The sequence below is a fragment of the Cetorhinus maximus genome, chromosome 28 (assembly GCF_964194155.1).
Source record: "Cetorhinus maximus chromosome 28, sCetMax3.hap1.1, whole genome shotgun sequence".
Lineage (NCBI taxonomy): Eukaryota > Metazoa > Chordata > Chondrichthyes > Lamniformes > Cetorhinidae > Cetorhinus > Cetorhinus maximus.
This window is the reverse complement of record NC_135906.1, coordinates 25880367-25900030: the sequence shown is the minus strand read 5'-3', so window position 1 is coordinate 25900030 and position 19664 is coordinate 25880367. Positions and strand designations below refer to the sequence as shown.

General features: G+C 46.1%; 1 protein-coding gene across 1 annotated transcript in view; it reads right to left on the bottom strand.

Annotated features, from left to right (window-relative positions):
- Window positions 1–5646, bottom strand: part of LOC144668957 (AP-1 complex subunit mu-1-like) — a 39359-nt gene extending 33713 nt beyond the window's left edge. Inside the window, 1 exon segment of the mRNA XM_078531462.1 lies at window positions 5555–5646. Within this exon segment, the coding sequence (XP_078387588.1) occupies window positions 5555–5596 (42 nt within the window). The 5' untranslated portion in view covers window positions 5597–5646.
- Between the last annotated feature and the right edge of the window lie 14018 nt (window positions 5647–19664).

Sequence of the window (19664 nt, the reverse complement as noted above, 5' to 3'; positions counted from 1 at the left end):
AAATGTTGGCCTTGCCAGTGACGCCCACACCCCATGATAGAACAAAGAAAAAAATACTCCTGATTTCTCTATTTTTCACAACTGAACTTGCAGCAATTCAAATTTAAATTATCTAATCTTGGTTGAAAAGTTCATACCACTCCCTTACTTAATCTAATTTTCATCCAATTCCCGACAGCTATGCAGTAGCAAGCTGCCCTCTTATGCACCACTAGAGGGTAATGAATACAAAGCAAGAAAAAACCGAATGCAGGGTTATCTTCCCTTGCAAACTCCAAAATGCCTCATTTTCTTTCTTGTTAAATGTGACAACAGGATAAAGATGATAATATTTGGTTGTATCGGTGTCCAAAAGGCTGGTGACAAGGGGAAAAATGGATTATTCCAGAAACTGATGAAGCTCTGGCCCAATTAGATTGTGAAGCAGAGCTCTGAGGCTTGTGTGGCACAACGCTGCCCTCGTTGCGCTACATCCGCAGTTTGCGCTTTAATTGCCCTGGTACAAAGTATTTAAATATTCAGAATGTGCAATAAATCTAAGCCATAACCTGGGCCGCAGCGTAATCGGTTTTCTGTGCGATCCGTGGGCCAGTGCGCACACGCAGCCATGTATTGGCGGCCATCTTTGTGGCTAACGTGCATTGGCAGAGGGCACAGTGGCCATGGAAACCAGATTTCAAAATGGCGGGCCTGCCACCATTGAACAAAGTCAGTTTTGTGTTCAGGGCCACGCTAAAAAAAAATGCGAAGAGAACTGGTGTCCGGCCTTTGAAGTTTTGGTAATTTTACTTACAAAACGCTCTTCTTTTAAATTTGAACTCTGCCCTTTTTGATTCGCTCCCACATTCCTGTGGCATCAGCTGAACACAAAAGCTGATTTGGCAACTCATTGACTTCCAACCGGGTTGTCAATTAAACGGAGCTCAGCAAATTTTTGATCTTTAAAATTCTGAAAGGCGTTATTTTATTCTCCACCTAAATAACAACAACTTGCATTTATGTACCACCTCTAGAGTACTAAAACCTCCTCCACAGGTGTGTCATCAAACAGCATTTGACACAAGGAGATATTAGGGTTGGTAGGAGCAAGAGTTTGGAAGGAGGGTCTTAAAGAAGGAGAGAGAGGGAGATAGGCAGAGGGGTTTATGGAGGGAATTCCAGAGTTCAGGGCCAAAGCGTCTGAAGGCACAGCAATCAGCGCTGGAGAAATTAAAATAGCGGGTGAGGAAGAGCCCAGAGTTGGAAGGACACAGACTGCATGCCAAGGGGCTGAGCTTATTAAGCTTTGGGGTGGAATTTTCCGCGCCCGCCCACTGCCACGCTCTTCCGGTCCCGCTGCGAGTCAATGGACCTCTGGCCTGGGGGCTGCCTCACCCGCGGTGGGTCCCACCCACAACGGAGGCTGGAAAATCCCGGCCTTCGACACAAAGCATTAGAAAGCGGCAGCCCGTTTTGCACGGCAAACCGACAAGATTTGATAAGTTAAGCGGCGACTCGATAGAGGTGTTCAAAATCATGAACGGGTGCGACAGAGAAAATAGAGAAAACCTGTTTCTCGTGGAGGAAGGGTTTATAATCCAAGGGCAAGGCGTTTAACGTAATTGGTCATTTAACTTTTTTTTTTAAAAGCACAGCGAGTTATTACGATTTGCCTGAAGGGGCGATGGACGCAGATTCAATAGCAACTTTGAGAAATAGACATTCTTGAAGATTTAAATAAAAAAGAGTATGGGGAATGAGTGAAGGGAATGGGATTAATTGGATAGGTCTTCAAAAGGGCTGACACAGACATCAGGGCCGAATGGCCTCCTTCTGTGTTGCATCATTTTATGGTTCTATGGAAATAGAAAATTCATACATAACCTGCCAACATGCCTTATCAAACTCAAACATCGCCAAGCCTTCAGAGAGCAGCAACCTTCCGCAAAAAACAATGAGAATAAACAACCTGTTCAACTGATATAAGAACATAAGAAATAGGAGGAGTAGACCATTCGGCCCCTCGAGCCTGCTCCGCCATTCAATAAGATCATGGCTGATCCTCTTGTGTTTCAATTTCCACATTCTCATCGATCGACTGAGGGAGAAAAGTTGGCCAGGACACCGGGGGAGAACTGCCCCGCTCTTTCCCCCACAGAGTGGCGTGGCACCTGATACACCCACCTGAGAGGGCAGATGGCTCCTCAGTTTTAACATCTCACCCGCAGGACAGCACCTTGGGCAGTGCAGCACTCCCTCAGTCCTGCACTGGGAGTGTCAACCTCGGTTTTGTTTCTTTGCTCAAGTTGGGCTTGAGCTAACAACCTTCTGGCTCGGAGATGATAGTGAAATGGCCAAAAGTCACAAGAAATGGAGGAGGAGAATTATAGAGTCGCAGCTCCCTGGACAATCTCTTGTTATCACTGGGGCGAAAGATCCTTAGGTGTTGGGGAGTTGTGTTTTGCTTTTCAGTGCATCAACGTTTCAAAGTTAAGAAAAATTAAATGAAGAATGGTTTTCAAATATAATTTTGTCGCTACCTTTCTTTGCTCCTGTCCATTTGCAAACTGTCTTTTCCTCCTATCGCTGTCTAAATTATCTTGTATCATTGTTATTCTTCTTAAACACAAGGAGTCAAGAGTTAGGAGCAGGGCCCCTAGAGCATGCTCCACCATTCTGGCCGATCTGATTGTGGCCGCAAATCCACTTTCCTGCCTGTCCCCCGTAACTCCTGACTCTCTCGTCAATCAAAAACCTGTCTAACTCAGCCTTGAATACATTCAATGACCCAGACTCCACTGCTCGCTGGGGAAGAGAGTTCCACAGACGAGATACCCTCTGAGAGAAAATAAATTCTCCTCATCTCCGTCCTAAATAGGAGACCCCTGATTTTTAAACTGTGTCCCTTTGTTCTGGACTCCCTGCACAAGGGGAAACATCTACTCAGCACCCACTCTGTCAAGTCTCTTTAGGAACTTATAGGTTTCGATAAGATCACCTCCCATTCTTTTAAATTTCAACAAGTATAGGCCCAACCCAATTAACCTTTCTTCACAAGACAAGCCCCTTCATTCTGGGAATCAGTTGGGTGAACCTTCTCTGAACTACTTCCTTCTGAAGAAAGTAGATCAAAACTGTACACAGTACTCCAGATGTGGTCTAACTAAGGCTCTGCATAGCTGTGGCAATAGTTGCCTGCTTTTATGCTCAATTCCTCTTGCAATAAAAGCCAACATTACATTTGCCTTTCTAATCACTCCCTTAAAGGAATCCCTTTTCTAAATTAAATACCTTCTTCCAGCCCCCTCCCTAAAAGTTGTTGCTCGGGAACTGTCTAGCATCCAGCTGCTCATCCAATTGGGGAACCTCATCAGAGGATCTGGTGGGTGTGTTGACATGCTGCTCACACACGTGGGGCATCACAGTTGAGTCTTTCGCCCGCCACCCACACATCCCCACTTCCAACTGGTGTTTTGAGAAAGAAAACTCCCTCGGGCACTGAGGCCAGTTGTGGAGCCACCAATCTCCATTAACCTAGATGGACCTGAAGATGTCAAACATATTAACTTCTACAGGGCAAAAAAACAGGCCATTCGGCCCAACTGCTCCTCGCTGGTGTTTAGGCTCCACACGAGCTGATCAGATCACCCTTTACCTACACAATCCACTAATCGACCAGGGAGCTCCGCCAAAAGGAATTATACTGCAAGACACACCTTGTGGGGAGAAGAGTGGGTTTTCATTTAATACAAACAAAAAACCTCCCTGTCGCTTGCCAATTTAACACTCCACCCTGCTCTCTTGCCCACATGTCTGTCCTTGGCTTGCTGCATTGTTCCAGTGAAACCCAACGCAAACTGGAGGAACAGCACCTCATCATCCGACTAGGCACTTTACAGCCTTCCGGGCTGACTATTGAATTCAACAACTTTAGATCTTAAACTCCCTCCCCCCATCCCCACCCCGTTTCTTCCCCCTCCCTTTTGTTTTTTTCAATAATTTATATAGATTTTTCTTTTCCCACCTATTGCCATTATTTTTAAATCTACAACTAAAACCTTGTCAATCTTTCCACCCCACCCCCACTAGAGCTGTACCTTGAGTATCCTGCCATCCATTCTTAATTAGCACTTTTCTTAGATAATATCACCACCTTCAACACCTCTTTGATCCTTTTGTCTGTGACATCTTTTGATTATCTGCTCCTATCACTGCTTGCTTGTCCCTACAACCACCCCACCCTCAACTTCTCTCCCCCCGCCCCCCACCTTAAACCAGCTTATATTTCACCCCTCTCCTAACTACACTCAGTTCTGCTGAAGGGTCATGTGGACTCGAAACGTCAACTCTTTTCTTCTCCACCGATGCTGCCAGACCTGCTGAGTTTTTCCAGGTAATTCTGTTTTTGTTTTTTAATTTAATACAACCTGCCTTGTTTAACTCAGTCAGATTTTGAAAGAGTGCAACCATTGGAAACCTCAAACATTCACTCAATACTCAACCCAAAGTCAAGCAGAGATCTCCTCACAATACACGCAAAGAAAGACTTGCACTTCTATAGCACCCTTTACAATCCCAGGATGTCCCGAAGCACTTTACAACCAATTAAGTGCTTTTGAAATATAGTCACCATTGTAACATGAGAAAGGCAGCAGCCAATTTGTGCACAGCAAGCTCCCACAAACAGCAATAAATTAATGACCAGATAACCTGTTTTTTGTGATGCTGATTGAGGGATAAACATTGGACCAAACACCAGGGACCCTGCTCTTCTTCAAACTAGTGCCATGCGATGGATCTGATCCATCCAAGAGGGTAGATAGGGTTTAATGCCACATCTGAAGACCAGCATCTCACGCAGCCTCCCACCCCCACTCGCCAACAGCACCAGGAGCATCAGCCGAGACCTTTGCGCTCAGGATGGCGGAGTGGGACTTGAACCCACAGCCTTCTGGAATCGGGGGGGGGGGGGGGGGGGGGCGGCAAGAGAGCTACCCACTGAGCCACAAAGCATTGCACGAGCATCATCGACCTGGTGAGACCCCGTGCAGGGGCCCGGTTTCAGGAGTCTGACCCAGGCCACCAAGGGGGTGCCCGGGGCAACTGGAAACAGGAATTCACCCTCAGGAGCAAAAGAAGTCAAACGGGACGAAATTAGAATCCAAAATAGATAAACAAATTCACGCCGTCCGCCCGCTTTTGATTGAATGGAGGCGTGGTAAAGATGTGACGCCACTCAGGCCTCGCCATACATTGAGGGGGGCTCAGCTGAGCGTTATTCTGCATTGGCACAAAATCCATTAGGATACGGCGACCCTGCCCTGTCTTAACTTCCTGAACCACGGTGGAGATCCACCTTAGTTGCAACTTAAGATGAGTCAAGCCAGCCAAAGTTGCTGGTGGCACTCGAGGCGATCAGGCTGGATTACTTTTTACCCCCTCGTCGCCTTGGGATCTCTGGGACGGCATTAGGCAGTTTGGGCTGGGAAGCTTATACCCCTTGTGCCAGCCTAAGCCTGGTATGTTATATTTTTGTTGTTCCTGTCTGTCTGTGTGAGTCAAATTAAACACCTACCTTGCCTTTAAGATCCAGAATAAAGATTGCAGAAGCTGACATTGCCTCAGTGTCTTGAGAACTTTTGCAGAGATTCCCAACCAGAAGGGCAGCTTCCTTCTTCCTGCTTCTCAGGCGAGACAAGCCACACGCCCACGTCACCGTTCGCAGGTAAATGTGTGACTGGCCCCGCCCCCTTAAAGGCGCCGCCCCCACCCCCTTCCCTCTCAGGTGTGCCGCTCGGGAATTTAGCTCCTCCGAGAGAAAATCAGGACCAGTGCGCCTGCCTGGTGCACCCGGCTGGGGGAAAAACCGTCTTGACCAGATCCAAGGCCGGCCTGAGGGGTTCACAGAAATAAAACAAAAAAAAAAGGGGGACCAGAAAGAGGAAGAAAAGGTGTAAACAGCCTGGAGGAAATATTTAATGCCAAGAGTTTGGGGATCAAATTCAGTTCATTGAACCCCTTCTTTCACCCCCAATCGCCGTTTTGCAGCGTTTGTCAGGGGAGGTCAGTCTGGAAAATGACTCAAAAGCCAAAGACCATGTGTGAGGGACACCACAAGGCCAGGTTAGGCATAACTTTGACCAGACAGGAACCTCCTCCCTCTCCACACCACAACCCGGAGCAGAAAGAAAAGGGAAAAAGCCCTGGAATCACTTCAGAAAGGGTTGGTTGCTGTGTTGGGGTTGGGGGTTTGGGAGAGTATCTCGGAGCGGATGGGCCGAATGGTTTTTTTTTTATGTTTTGGCGCGATTCTGGATTGCACCCAGTCCCTGTGCCCGGCACCTTTTTTATCGTCCAGAGTTTGTCAAACAGGAATTAAACCACACGCTCGCTGCACTGCTGTCTGTGGGATCTTGCTGTGTGTTAAGCAACCCGTTGCGTTCAAACTACTGTGGTTGGTTGGAAGCTCGGTCAGGCGAGCGTTGGAATAGTTAGGACTGGAGGTGACATGCACAAGAATGCCAGACATTCCATCGCCCTGACACGTTTTACATCATCAATGACAAGGGCCATTTGGCCCATCTACTGAGAAATAACCTCTCACTCCCTTTTCCTCCCCCCCCCATTACAGCAACCAGATTCCAGATAAGCTGAGGCAGGCAATATAATGGCTGTGAAAGCAGGCGGTGCTTATGAGGGAGAGGATTTGAGGTCGGAAGCTCAGCTTGGGGGGGTCAAGTAGAGGCACCGTGGTTATGAACGGTCAACTGAGACAGTAGCTGAAGAAAATAATGGAATTGTGGAAAGAGTGACGTGACTGAGATCAAAGACATAGGTCATCCCAGTGTTTAACTGAAGGATATTGCAGCTCGCCTAAGGCTGAATGTGGGAAGAGTAAAGTTACAGGAAGGCTAGATAAGAACTTGGGGAAAAATGAATAGTAGGGTATGGTGATGGGATGAGGTGAAATATGGAGGAGGCTGGTGTGCAGCATGCAATAGGATGTAAACATTCTGACAATACAGAGGCAGTGAGGGGTCAGGGATAGAGTTGGGCATTGCCAGTTGATCTTTTGCCTTCAGGTGACGTGACCAAAAGGCAGTGCACAGTTAAGGACGAGGTGGCCAAGGACAGATTCTTGTGGGACTGCAGGGTTAACGGTGCAGGGGTGGGATGAGAAGCCGGGGACACTCTGGCCTGTGATAAGATAGGGAAGAGTCCAATTCAATCCAGCGGTATGGCCGATCATTGCAACGGCTGCAGGGATAGCAAGGAGGGAAAAAAGGCTGGCTCTTACCCTCAGCTCCCCCACCATCTCTTTCCCTCTCTGCTACCCACAGTGACCCACCTGCCCTCCAATACCCCCTCCCCCCACCGCCTCCCTTCCTTGAAAGTGCTTGTATGCGGACAGAGGGGTGGGGGTGAAGGTGGGCGCAATCTCATTTGCAAGGCCCCAGGGTTTGGCTCGATGAGTTGCTGTCAGAGGTCGGGTGTGAAAGATGGCGGCTTGGCTGAGGTACAGGAAGGTTGTCAGCTGAGCGTAGCCTGACTGAGCATTTTCGGCGGGAAATTATACTGAATTTTTTTTTAAAAAGAGAGAGAGATAATCTTCACAAGAGCTTCTGCTGTTGTCGTAGGGGATTTTTGTGTTTTCTTTTTGTTCCGTTAATTTTTCGTGACTGTGCCTCCTGCTTGACCTAGAGTCCCTGTTGTGTTCTGTTCAATACTGATTACAACAAGCTGTCACTGTTAGGGGGACAAACACAGGGATTGAGTGTGCCGCTTGCTCTGTGGTTAACTGTGACGCCCTTGGCCATGTGTGTTTTCTGTGTTTATCTGTGCCACCAGCCAAAGCCACAGGACCTGCTCCATCATAAATAAGGAGAAGTGAGGGCCTCAGTCCCAATACCCTCCCCCTTCCTCCTCGCGCCTTGGTCTCTTAGGAACCCTCGCACGGGCATACAAGATCTCACGCCCGCCGTAGGTGCCCGATCAACAAGTCCAAAACAAAAATAAAAGTTACATAAACAAGACGTTGTTTTAACAACAGAACGTTGCGGCAAGTCCACGTGATGTTTGCCGAGCGAGAAACCCTTTTCAAAACTCGAAAGGGGCGGAGAGAGGGACGTTACCACTCGCTCACCATCGGAGAGTCAGGTCGATGGAACAATCGTGCCTTCCTTATCAGAATCAGTAGGAAGCAATCCTGGATTGTTCCTGTAACAAATGCCTGATCTGCCAAACTGATCCTGCTGCAAATTATCCCTGAGATCTCTCATCTTAAAGAATATTGACCATTTACACTTACGTTCGCCTTAATTTTTGCAGTCTTTCATGTTCTTTGCAATGATTCAAGTGACAAGACCTTCCCCACAGACACCCTCACCACCCCCCCCCACCCCCCTGCCCCACTCAGGCCCATGGCCCAGTGACTTGTCATGATACTGAGCAATGTAGGCCCAGGTAGGGCCCCCTGCCTCTAAGGCAGCAGCTCTGGACCCAAGTCCCACTCCCAGGGCTTGTTGGCCACAGGGGGAGCGTTAATGATGGGGCTCAAACAGGATAACCAAGCTGCTACTCCTTCCAAGGCTTCCCCACTCATCCCCAAAGTGAATAAAGTGTGTGTGAAGATGAGCAACAAACAAACAAACAAGCTGAGCTAGACGGCAGCTCTGGCGATAGAGTTGCCAACTCTAGCTGGGGGTAATCCTAGAGGTTTCATCACGTGACCTCCAGCCGCCCCGTCATTGGCTGCCCAATCGTTGTGGCGTGCCAATTTCCTGCAGTCAACTGGAAAGCAACCATTGGCTGATTAGGTCCTCCCTGGTGGGAGGCCAAATGGTCTTTCTTCCATCATCGATCTTTTTCATCTCAGAAATGGAAGTGTTCAAAACTAAAGGAAAAAAACAATAACACTGTATTTTTTAGTAGTTGTGATACTTCCCCCAGGTGTCTCTTGCAGCAGCGCCTGGAGATTAATCTTTAATCTCTGGAAACTCCAGGACAATGCTGTGTTAATGTTGCAATCCTGTCACACTGAAGTACCTCCTCTAGTTGTAAGTGAGATCAGCTGTTACTAATTGGGGGAGGGCGAGGGCATTATTCTTAAGTATATTTAAGAACCGGTTTCCACCTGTGATTGTGGGGGAGGGAAGGGAAACTGTGCCTGTGTCCATGCCCTCAGGTATATTCACAAAACCCAATGTTAAGAAAAGACTGGCTCCAGATCCTTCCTTTACTCAGTGAATGAAGTCATGAATTATAACATCCTGGAGGGTTGGCAACCCTACGTGATGGATGGACACTAGAATCATAGAATGATGCAGCACAAAAGGAGGACATTTGGCCCATATCACCTGTGCTAGGTCTTTGAAAGAGCTACCCAATTAGTCCAACTCCTCTGTTCTTATATAGCCCTGCAAGTTTTTTTTTTCAAGTATTTATCTGATTCCCTTTTGCAAGTTACTATTGAATCTGCTTCCATTGCCCTTTCACCTCCGATCCTTTCACTATCGCCGGTGCCCTTTAGTTAGCCATCCTTCACTACTGGAAACAGTTTCTTATTATTTTCTCCAACAAATACCATTCACCATTTTGAGGACCTCTACCTGATCTCCTCCTAACCAACTCCCTAAGGGGAACAACACCAACTTCTCCAGTCTCTCCACATAAGTGAAGTGCTGGAACCGTGCCTACCAAGTCTTCGGCCACCCAGGCCCCAAGCTCTGGAATTCCTTCCCTAAACCTCTCCTCATCTGCACCATCATCAAGGCCTTGACATCCTTCCCGAAGTGTGGGGCCCAGAATTAGCCCGTTGACACTGGACACATTATAATATATATTTTAGCTGAGACACTGTGATTCTGCTCTTAGTAAGTCAGATGGGCAATTGCTTTAGGGCTGTGTTGCAGTGACATACAGTTCAGAGCAGTATTATTGTACTGCTAAATTGCTGTTAAGTAAATATAGGTACAGGCCAATCGTGATTTGGTGAGACAAGTTCATCGATTGGAGGTTTCTTACAGGATTTCAGGCCTAATGATTAAGCATAGCTTTCTCTCCTGTCAAGAATGACTTCTAACAGCAGCTAACGGTTATGGACGTTCGGGCTACTGTGTTGCTAAGATACCTGGAATTATATAAAACACTAGGTAGGCCACAGCTGGAGTTCTGGTCACTGTATCATGAGAAAGATGCGATGGCACTGGAGAGGATACAGGGAGATTTGCGAGAATGTTGCCTGGACTGGAGAATTTTAATTCTGAGGAAAGATTGGATAAGTTGGGGTTGTTTTCTTTAGAACAGAGGAGGCTGAGGGGACACCTAATTGAAGTGTATAAAATTATGAGGGGTCTAAATAGAGTGGATAGGAAGGCCCTATTCACCTTGCATGAGGGGTCCATAACCAGGGGTTTAGATTTAGGGTAAGAGATAGAAGGTTTAGAGGGTTGTAAATTTCTAATTATAAGATCTTAAAGGGAGAAAAGTTCTCTATAAATGGCAACGGGTTGGCCATTTCCTCTCTATTCCTGTTGTTTAAATGCACCAAGCCTCCCAACACTGGCTGTGAGAGCTAATTCTGTGATCCCACACTCCAATTGAGGAGCTGTGTTCAGAGTGTGTGTGCTGGCTGATTAGAGCAGCAGTGTTATAGCCCTATCTCTGACACAAACCCTATAACACTGGAAAGCGACCCCTATGGAAGGGGGAGAGGGGGATGGTGGAAGCAGATTCAATACTAATTTGCAAAAGCGAATTGGGTAAATACTTGAAAAGAAAAAATTTGCAGGGCTATTACAAAAGAGTAAATGTCAGTGAGACTAATTGGATTGTTCTTTCAAAGAACCAGGCCAAGCATGATGGGCTGAATGGCCTTTTGTGCTACATGAGTCTATGGGAACAGGAAAATAGAAGGTGAAAGATAACACTATAGAATTCCATTGTGGGGGAAAAGCTTGCAAGGGAAAAGTGGAGGGGATGAAAATGAATGTACCAGAACTGCAATGACTACTTTTATTTTACTTTGACACTTTGAACCGTGGGAGATAATGACAAAAGTTTATTTTTATGGATGAACATTTTACCTCAGATTTACTTTCTTGGCTAGCAGACATCTGCTAATGGTGTCAGGATATTTCCTTGGCCTCCTTCTTTCTATCTCTGTAATCCTCTCCAGCCCTCCAACCCCCAACAATCTCCAATTTTGACCTCTTGAGAATCCCCGAATTTAATTGTCCCCATTACTGGCGGCTGTGCCTTCAGCTGCCATGGCCCTTAAACTCCGGAATTCCCTACCTTAACCTCTCCTCCCTTCAGGTGCTCCTTAAGACCTACCTCTTTGAATGAGATTTTTGTTCCCCTGTCTTAATATCTCCTTATGTGACTGTGGTGCCAAGTTTTGTTTGATAACATTTTTGTGAAGCGCCTCAGGATGTTTATCTACATCAAAGGCGATTATATAAATGCAAGTTATTGTTGTTGTGTCCAATGTTGGTAAATGGATGAGGTGCATTTAATGTCAAACACCATGAGAAGAGACCAAACGCAGGCTGGGTGACCGCTTTGCGGAACACCTTCTGCTCCCAATGCGCTCTCCTCTACATTGGAGAGACCAAACGCAGACTGGGTGACCGCTTTGTGGAACACCTTCTGCTCCCAATGCGCTCTCCTCTACATTGGAGAGACCAAACGCAGACTGGGTGACCGCTTTGTGGAACACCTTCTGCTCCCAATGCGGTCTCCTCTACATTGGAGAGACCAAACGCAGACTGGGTGACCGCTTTGTGGAACACCTTCTGCTCCCAATGCGGTCTCCTCTACATTGGAGTGACCAAACACAGACTGGGTGACCGCTTTGTGGAACACCTTCTGCTCCCAATGCGGTCTCCTCTACATTGTAGTGACCAAACACAGACTGGGTGACCGCTTTGCTTTTCACTTTTTTTTTCACTTTTCTCTCTTTAAGATCTTTGCTGTCCACAAGCATGACCCAGACCTCCCTGTCGCTTGCCATTTCAACACCCCATCCTGCTCTCATGCCCACATGTCTGTCCTTGGCTTGCTGCAATGTTCCAGTGAAGCTCAACGCAAACTGGAGGAACAGCACCTCATCTTCCAACTAGGCACTTTACAGCCTTCCAGACTTAATATTGAGTTCAACAATTTCAGATCATGAACTCTCTCCTCCATTCCCACCCCCTTTCCGATCCCCCCCCTTTTCCAATAATTTATAATATTTTTACAAATATATTTTTCTTTTCCCACCTATTTTAAAATTTATTTCGATCTATTGTTTCATCTCCACCTTTTAGCCTATTTTGATCCCTTCCCCCCACCCCACCCCACCCCCGCTAGGGCCATCTGCCACTAGCTTGTCCTGCTTGCTACCCTTAATGTCCCAATTAGCACATCCTTTAGATAATATCACCACCGTCAACATCCCTTTGTCCTTTTGTCTATGACATCTTTGGCAATCTCTTCTTGGCCTCCACTTATCACTGGCCCCCTGTCGAGCTCTCCTGTCCCACCCCCTTCTACCAGCTTATATCTAATCTCATTTCTATATTTTTCAGTTCTGATGAAGGGTCATATGGACTCGAAACGTCAACTGTATCCCTCTCCGCAGATGCTGTCGGACCTGCTGAGTTTTTCCAGGTATTTTTGTTTTTGTTCTAGATTTCCAGCATCCGCAGTATTTTGCTTTTTATATGAGAAGAGGCCAGCTGGGCTGATCTGATAAATGTCCTCAAAACCAGCACGGTCAGTATCTTGCCGCGTTATGTACTTTATTTTATCTCACTTCCTTTTATTTGTCCTTTTTTTTTGTTTTTGTTTTCCTAATAATTAATCTTTGCAAATCTTCCACGAAGTGCTTCATCCAGCGAATGATATTGTTTCCCTTTGAAGATCTACCAATGTTGAAGAACAGCATCATCAAGATCCCTAAGACAGATAAATGGCCAATGAGGGCCGAGTGTTGACTGGGCCCCTTCCCTTTCAGTTTATGCTGTGTTTTTCTTTCATGTTGCGTTATGTTCTTTTCTTTTTTGTCTATTTTTCCTGAAATGTAAAAAATGGGCGGGGTGGGGGAAGCGGGCAAGAGAAAACTCTCCCCACAGAACTGTGAGGCCTTGAAATTCACTCATGGGCCTGGTGTTTGAGGCTAAAGGGATGGCAATATTCAAGATTATATTGGATAGGTAGATGTGGGAAAAGATTCTGAAGGGATTTGGGAACAGGGCAGGGAAATACTATTCGTCTTGTCCATTCGTATGGAGGTTAAATGTCCAAAAAATAAATAAAATACAAAAGTAAAACATGAAAGTTGGAAGAGTTTAAAATAGGGTATGAATTACATTCGTATGCCAAGCTTGGTCCAATTATACCCCACCTTCTGACTCCCAATTCACCAGAAGATTATGTTTGGTCTTCACTTTGGCTGTTTGGTCATGTTGAAAACAAAATGACACTCATTGCCGTAAAACCAGACAGCTTTCACGTTTGTGTCAGCCATGGCTCAGTTGGTAGCATGTTTGGCTCTAAGTCGTAAGGTTCTTGTTTCAAGTCCCACTCCAGGGTTTGAGTGAAAATCAAGGCTGACACTCCGGTGCAGTACTGAGAGAGTGCTGAGGTGTCTTTTCGCTGAGACATTAAACCGAGGCCCCACCTGCTTTCAGGTAGGTGTAAAAGATCCCATGGCGTCATTTTGCAGAAAAGCAAGGGAGTTGTTCCCGGTATCCTGGCCAATTTGCAGACTATCTGGTCATTATCACATTGCTGCTTGTGGAATTATGCACCGTGGATTTTGGCTACTTCTCCTCCTTCAGATTGTCCTGTTTTGCATCTGTCCTCGTTCCGAGAGTTGGCCACACTACGAACAATCTTTCTCCACAGCCCTCCCTGCCTGTCCCATAGGGAGGCCAGTCCATGTTCTGATTTATCTACCCAGGTTATCTTGGGTCTTCCTTGTGCACGTTTTCCAGATGTTTCACATTGCATCGCCTCTTTTTCCAAACACTCCCCTCCTGTTCGCATCATGCATCCAAAATATTTAAGCTCCCTTGATATCAATGCCCCAAACAAGTTCCCCTTAACGCTGGCTTTCTTAAGCACCCAGTCCTTAAGGTAACATGCTCTAAGGGAGCATTAGCTACTATGGACGCACATAGGGTTGGTCCATGATTACACCTGGCAAATCACTGCAGTGGTTTGCGATTGCCTTCTGCAGGACAGCTGACCAGGAAACTCTCCCCCTCTTACCGCCTGCCATCAGGCACATTGGATGGTTTTACAGGCTTAAAATGAGCTTATTTGGCCACGTTATTAACATAATTTCCATGACAATCGAGTACCTGAAGTGGGACTTGAACCCAGAGCTTCTAGCCCAGAGGTAGGGACAATACCCACTGCACCACAAGACCTACAACAGTGCCAATGCTTCAAAAAATACTTCATTGTTCCCATTTTTCTTCAGAATTTAAATCAATTTTGCTGAACTGCTGATTCCTCATGGGAGATTGTCTAGCATTCATTAAATTCAATTGTTTGAAAGAACCTGTGAGCTATATTTCAGATCAGCTCTTTTCCCACTGTGTAAGAATGATGTGCAGTGCTCAACCAAAGAAATAAATCTCAATAAATTTGTTTTTATTCTTTATTTTATTTTATTTTTTATTTACTCATTCACGCGATGTGGGCATCACCTGTTAGGTCAACGTTTATTGCCCATCCCTAATTGCCCTTGAGAAGGTGGTGGTGAGCTGCCTTCTTGAACCGCTGCAGTCCGTGTGGTGCGGCGTTATGATATGGTAGGTGGTAGTTGCTGACCCAGTCCACACGGGAAACTAGGCCACGCCATCGCAACTGTTTTGCAATTTGTATTTATTACAAGAAGGCTTGTGCACTGAAGTCAGAAGTAATGGGTCCGCTACCACCTTTTAGAGGTTTTAAAGATAAACTTAAACACACACAAGATTACTTAGTTATAACAGTTCCCAGAATTCCTACTTAACCAGACTCCGAACTACACACCCCCTTTAAGGCAACAGTCCAAATAGATACCAAATTTATAACGTCATCCAGTCATATTACCAGAAGCACCCACTGGAGAATGGACTTCCAAAGGCTTTTAACACAACTTTGGCTGCAAGAGCAGCAAAATTCTGCAGGGTGGCTACAGGCTTTTTTCCCAAGGCTGTTTGACACCGTCACCTTTCAAGATCTCACACAGCCACACCTCACACAGCCTTCCATCCTTCTTTAAATATATTTTATCCCTTTTGATTTGTAAATCCCATTGTTTCCATTTTAGAAGTTACTTTTCCCAGAATATAAAAATCGTTCATGTTATCATTGTTCCCAAAAGTGCTGGCCATAATCAACGTGCTAACCTTGCCTTATTTATCTGGCCAGCCGTAAAAAATCTTCCATGTCCCATTTGAAAATTAAACACTTATCCACCTTATCTAAAAATGCAGATATCATTCACACTGTATCTGTTGACCTCACCCTAGCTCTACTCGTCTTCATTTTAAACGCTTGTTTTACACCTCACCTCTTTGGTAACTTAAACCTTCCAGTCTACCCATCTTCAGCCCAATTAAATCAGCCACACACACAACCACGCACACACACAAGCCTACTTCAAAATATCCCGCAGGAATATGAGGAAAAATATGATCGTTTCTTGACATGTGGGTACACCCATTGTGCTGTTCGGCATGGAGTTCCAGGATTTTGACCCAGTGACAGTGAAGAGGTGGTGATATAGTTCCAGTCAGGACAGTGCGCGGCCTGGAGGGGATCTTGCAGGTGGTGGTGGTGTTCTCATTCATATGCTGCCCTTGCCCTTCTGGGCGCTAGAGGTTGCAGGTTTGAAAGGTGCTGTCGAAGGAGCCTTGATGAATTTCTGCAGTGCGTCTTGTAGATGGTACACCCCGCTGCCACTGGGCATCGGTGTAGGAGGGAGTGCACATATAAGGTGGTGCCAATCAAGTGGGTTGCTAACATGTTCATTGGATTCCTGCTGATCCACGGTATGAGGATAGGGGCAGGGTTGTGAGAGTGCATCACCAGGCAGATATATAATGAGATCGCTTCAAGCTAATGGTGCTGATTGCACAACATTTCTTCAAGAACGTTTGGATGATTTTTAAACTGCCAGATGGGTATGAAGATAGATAGTCTGGCTTTCAAAAAGGCAATTGGATAAGAACTTGAAGAGAAAATAAAATTGCAGGTCTATGGGAAAAAGGGCTGAGGAGTGGGACTAGTTTATTTGTTCTTGCAGAGAGCCAGCAGGGACATGATGGGCTGAATGGCCTCCTGTGCAATAACCATTCTATGATTCCATGTTTGTGCTGAATGAGCTAGATGGACTATCAGAGAGTGCAGGCATAGTCCTTCAACATCTTATCTCTAACTCCTATTGAATTATCGAGAGCAACTTTCTTTGTCTCTCCCTCTCTCTCTCTCTCTCTGTCTCCCCCCCACCACCACCATCCTCCCCACCCCCACCCATTGCCTCAAGATAAACAGCTTCCTGTCTTTCATCAAAGCTCAGGTCATTTCACTCACCACACGGTAACTTCAGTTTGTTATTTTACTCTCTCTTATTGTCCCTGTTTGAAATGACATTCACTCTCAATCGAAGCGGAGTTTCCAAGGCTGCCGATTGCAAGGTCTTTGCTTAATGAGAATCTTAGCCAGTTGAGGTAGAACAAGGACCCACAAGGGTTCATTACCATTGAGACACGATGTGCCGGCCTAGTGACCAATGTCATCCTTCGTAACCAGAGGGGAAAAGCTCTTTCAATCGGAACATAGGAAAAGAAGTAGACCATTCAGCCCCTCGAGCCTACTCTCCCATTCAATTAAATCTTGGCTTATCTCTATGTTAACTTTATTTACCTTCCTTGGTTCCATATTCCATAATGCCCTTACCTAAAACCCATCAAATTTTCAATTTTCAGTTGATCCCCTGACTACCAGCTTTTATTGTGGGAGAGTTCCAGATTTCCACTACCCTTCTACCCTTTGTGTGAAGAAGTTCTTCCTAACAGCACCCCGGAATGACTTAGCTCGAGCTTTTAAGGTTATGTCTCTTTTGTTCTGGATTCCAACCCCCCCCCAACACCCTGCCCCTCTCCCCCCCATACCCTCTTTCCCACCCCCCCCACCCCCACCAGTTTCTCCCTATCTACTCTGTTAACTCCTTTAATCATCTTAATCATCTGAGTTAGATCACTGTTAAACTTCAAGTCAAGCCTATGCAACCGGTCGTCATAGTTTAACCACCCCAACCCTTGTGGTGCTGTGGGTAGCATCCCTGCCTCTGAGCCAGAAGCTCTGGGCTCAAGTCCAACCCCAAAACTTGATGGCCAGGGAAGAGGTGCATTTATAATGTGGCCAAACAGGTTGGTATCTGCAAATCTTTCCAACACACACGCCAATGGGAGGCTGTAAGAGTGGGAGAGATTCCTGATGGAGAGAAAAATGGAGCCTCTACCATCACTATCCACAGCTCCAAACTACAACATACCTGCAAAAAGTGCACGTTTCCACAGCAATTAGAACTCCCCGATTGAGCTGTAATATACCACTGCCAAGCCTAAGGATCTTTACAGTGAGTCTGTACTGCCAAGGCTAATATATCCTTCCTGAGGTGTGGTGTCCAGAACTGAATGCAATACTGCAGGTATAGTCAACTTTTGTCCTGGACGGTGTCGACCTTCTTGAGTGTTGTTGGAGCTGCGCTCATCCAGGCAAGTGGAGAGTATTCCATCACACTCCTGACTTGTGCCTTGTAGATGGTGGACAGGCTTTGTGGTGAATGTAAGAGTGTTGCAGCATCAGAGGTGCCATCTTTCGGATAAGGTATTAAACCAAGGGCCGAATTTTCGTCTGGCTGCCCAGAGGTGTGATTCGGTGCGCGAGTGATCACACTTAGTTTATTTTTGGAGGAAATCTGATTTTCCCCCACATTCCCAACCCTGCGCCATTTTCCTCTGGCCTTTTTGTGGGTTGGGAATGCCTAGTATGCAAAACGCACTGCTGAGCTTGGGTTCCTCATCTTAAATGGGGGAACGAATATTAAATTTCTTCCTGCACACCATTATCTAGTGGTATGGGGTCTGGAAGCCCATTAAAAACATGCCAGGTTTGAGACGTTGGAAAGAAAATGGAAAGCCTGCTGGGGAGACAGGAACATTCTGAAAGGTCAGTGTAAAATATTTTGACACCTCTACATGTCACTATTAGATGCTGTATGCTAATGTTGATGTGTTTTTAATGCAATGATTCATCATAGAGATCTGTCTTGCAAAGGTGAGTTGACCCTTATGTCAACCAGTATTGTATAATTGTTCACATGCATTACAGTAGTTTTCCAATGGAAAAAGTACTATAATGCATTGGGCAGTGTGAAAAAAAAAGTCCACTGCCGTCATGTTTTTGTGCACTTATTTAGTTGGACTGGCAGGTCTAACTGTTGTTAAAAAAAAAACCTGCTTGTGAAGGTAGAAAAAATGGTCGGCACCTGCTCACCCTCCATTGATTGACAGGCACTCTGCTTTGAAACGGGAATGGATATCTGTTCTGTAGTGTAGCTGGAAGCTTTTGTTATGACAGCCAATCCATTATGAATGCTTGGCTGGGTTTCAAAAGCTTCATCTCAGCAGGTGGTCCTATTGACCCAAGAACTATTGACATTCTTACAAGTCTATAAAAACAGAATACATCATTGATGTGGTTTCTCATTTTTTTTACACACCTTATAGGCACTTAAAGGATTACAACTTTTTTTTTCCTTTGGGCTTTTTGGTCCGGTATTGATGAGAGTGAGGTTGAATTCAGGGCTTTCTTAGATTGTTAGAGGTTTTCAATTATTTTAAAATAATTCCCATTGCTGCTGCATGGATCCCAAGAACCGTGCTTAGTGTACACTGGGTGAGTGGCTACGGATGATACATTAGGGCCATTGAAGTGACATGGGGAATGTGAGGAGGCATAGGGTGTGGGTGGGGGGTTTAGGGGCCTTTAAACGATGTTGAGAGCTGGGCTGCGGTGTTGGAAGAAGGGAGGTGGGCCTTCTGCACGGGCCTGCCTCTGCCCCCACGCTCCTCACACGCATACCACCATGGCTTGCAAAATGCACTGTGAGTCCGAGCCCTGCGCGAAAAGACAAAAATCCCGCCTAAGGTCGCGTGTGGGCCGCGTGCGCATTTTGTGATTCGCCAAAAGCGCACAGGGTCTGGTTTTGGCCAAGTGCGGGCGAAAATTCATTCCCCGGCCTCTGGCTGCCCAGAACGTATAAGATCCCATGGCACCATTTCAAAGAAGAGCAGAGGGGAGTTATCCCCGGTGTCCCGCTCCATGTTGATCCCTCAGTCAACCTTATAGGAGAATAGATTACAGCTGGTCACGATTACATCTCCGTTTGTAGAAGCTTGGCTCTGCGCAAACTGGCTGCTGGCGATCCCGATGTCAGGGAACCGTGACTACACTTCAAAAACATTTCAGTGGCTGCAAAGTGCTTTGGGGTGTGCTGAGGAGGTGAAAGGAGCAAGTTCATTCTAAACAGAAAAAAAAAGGTTTGAAAAATGTAACTAACTGTATTGGCTTCCAATTGAGACAGGAGCTGACTAGTCCAATCATACGGGCTTTACCACTGTGGGAGTGTGTTTAGG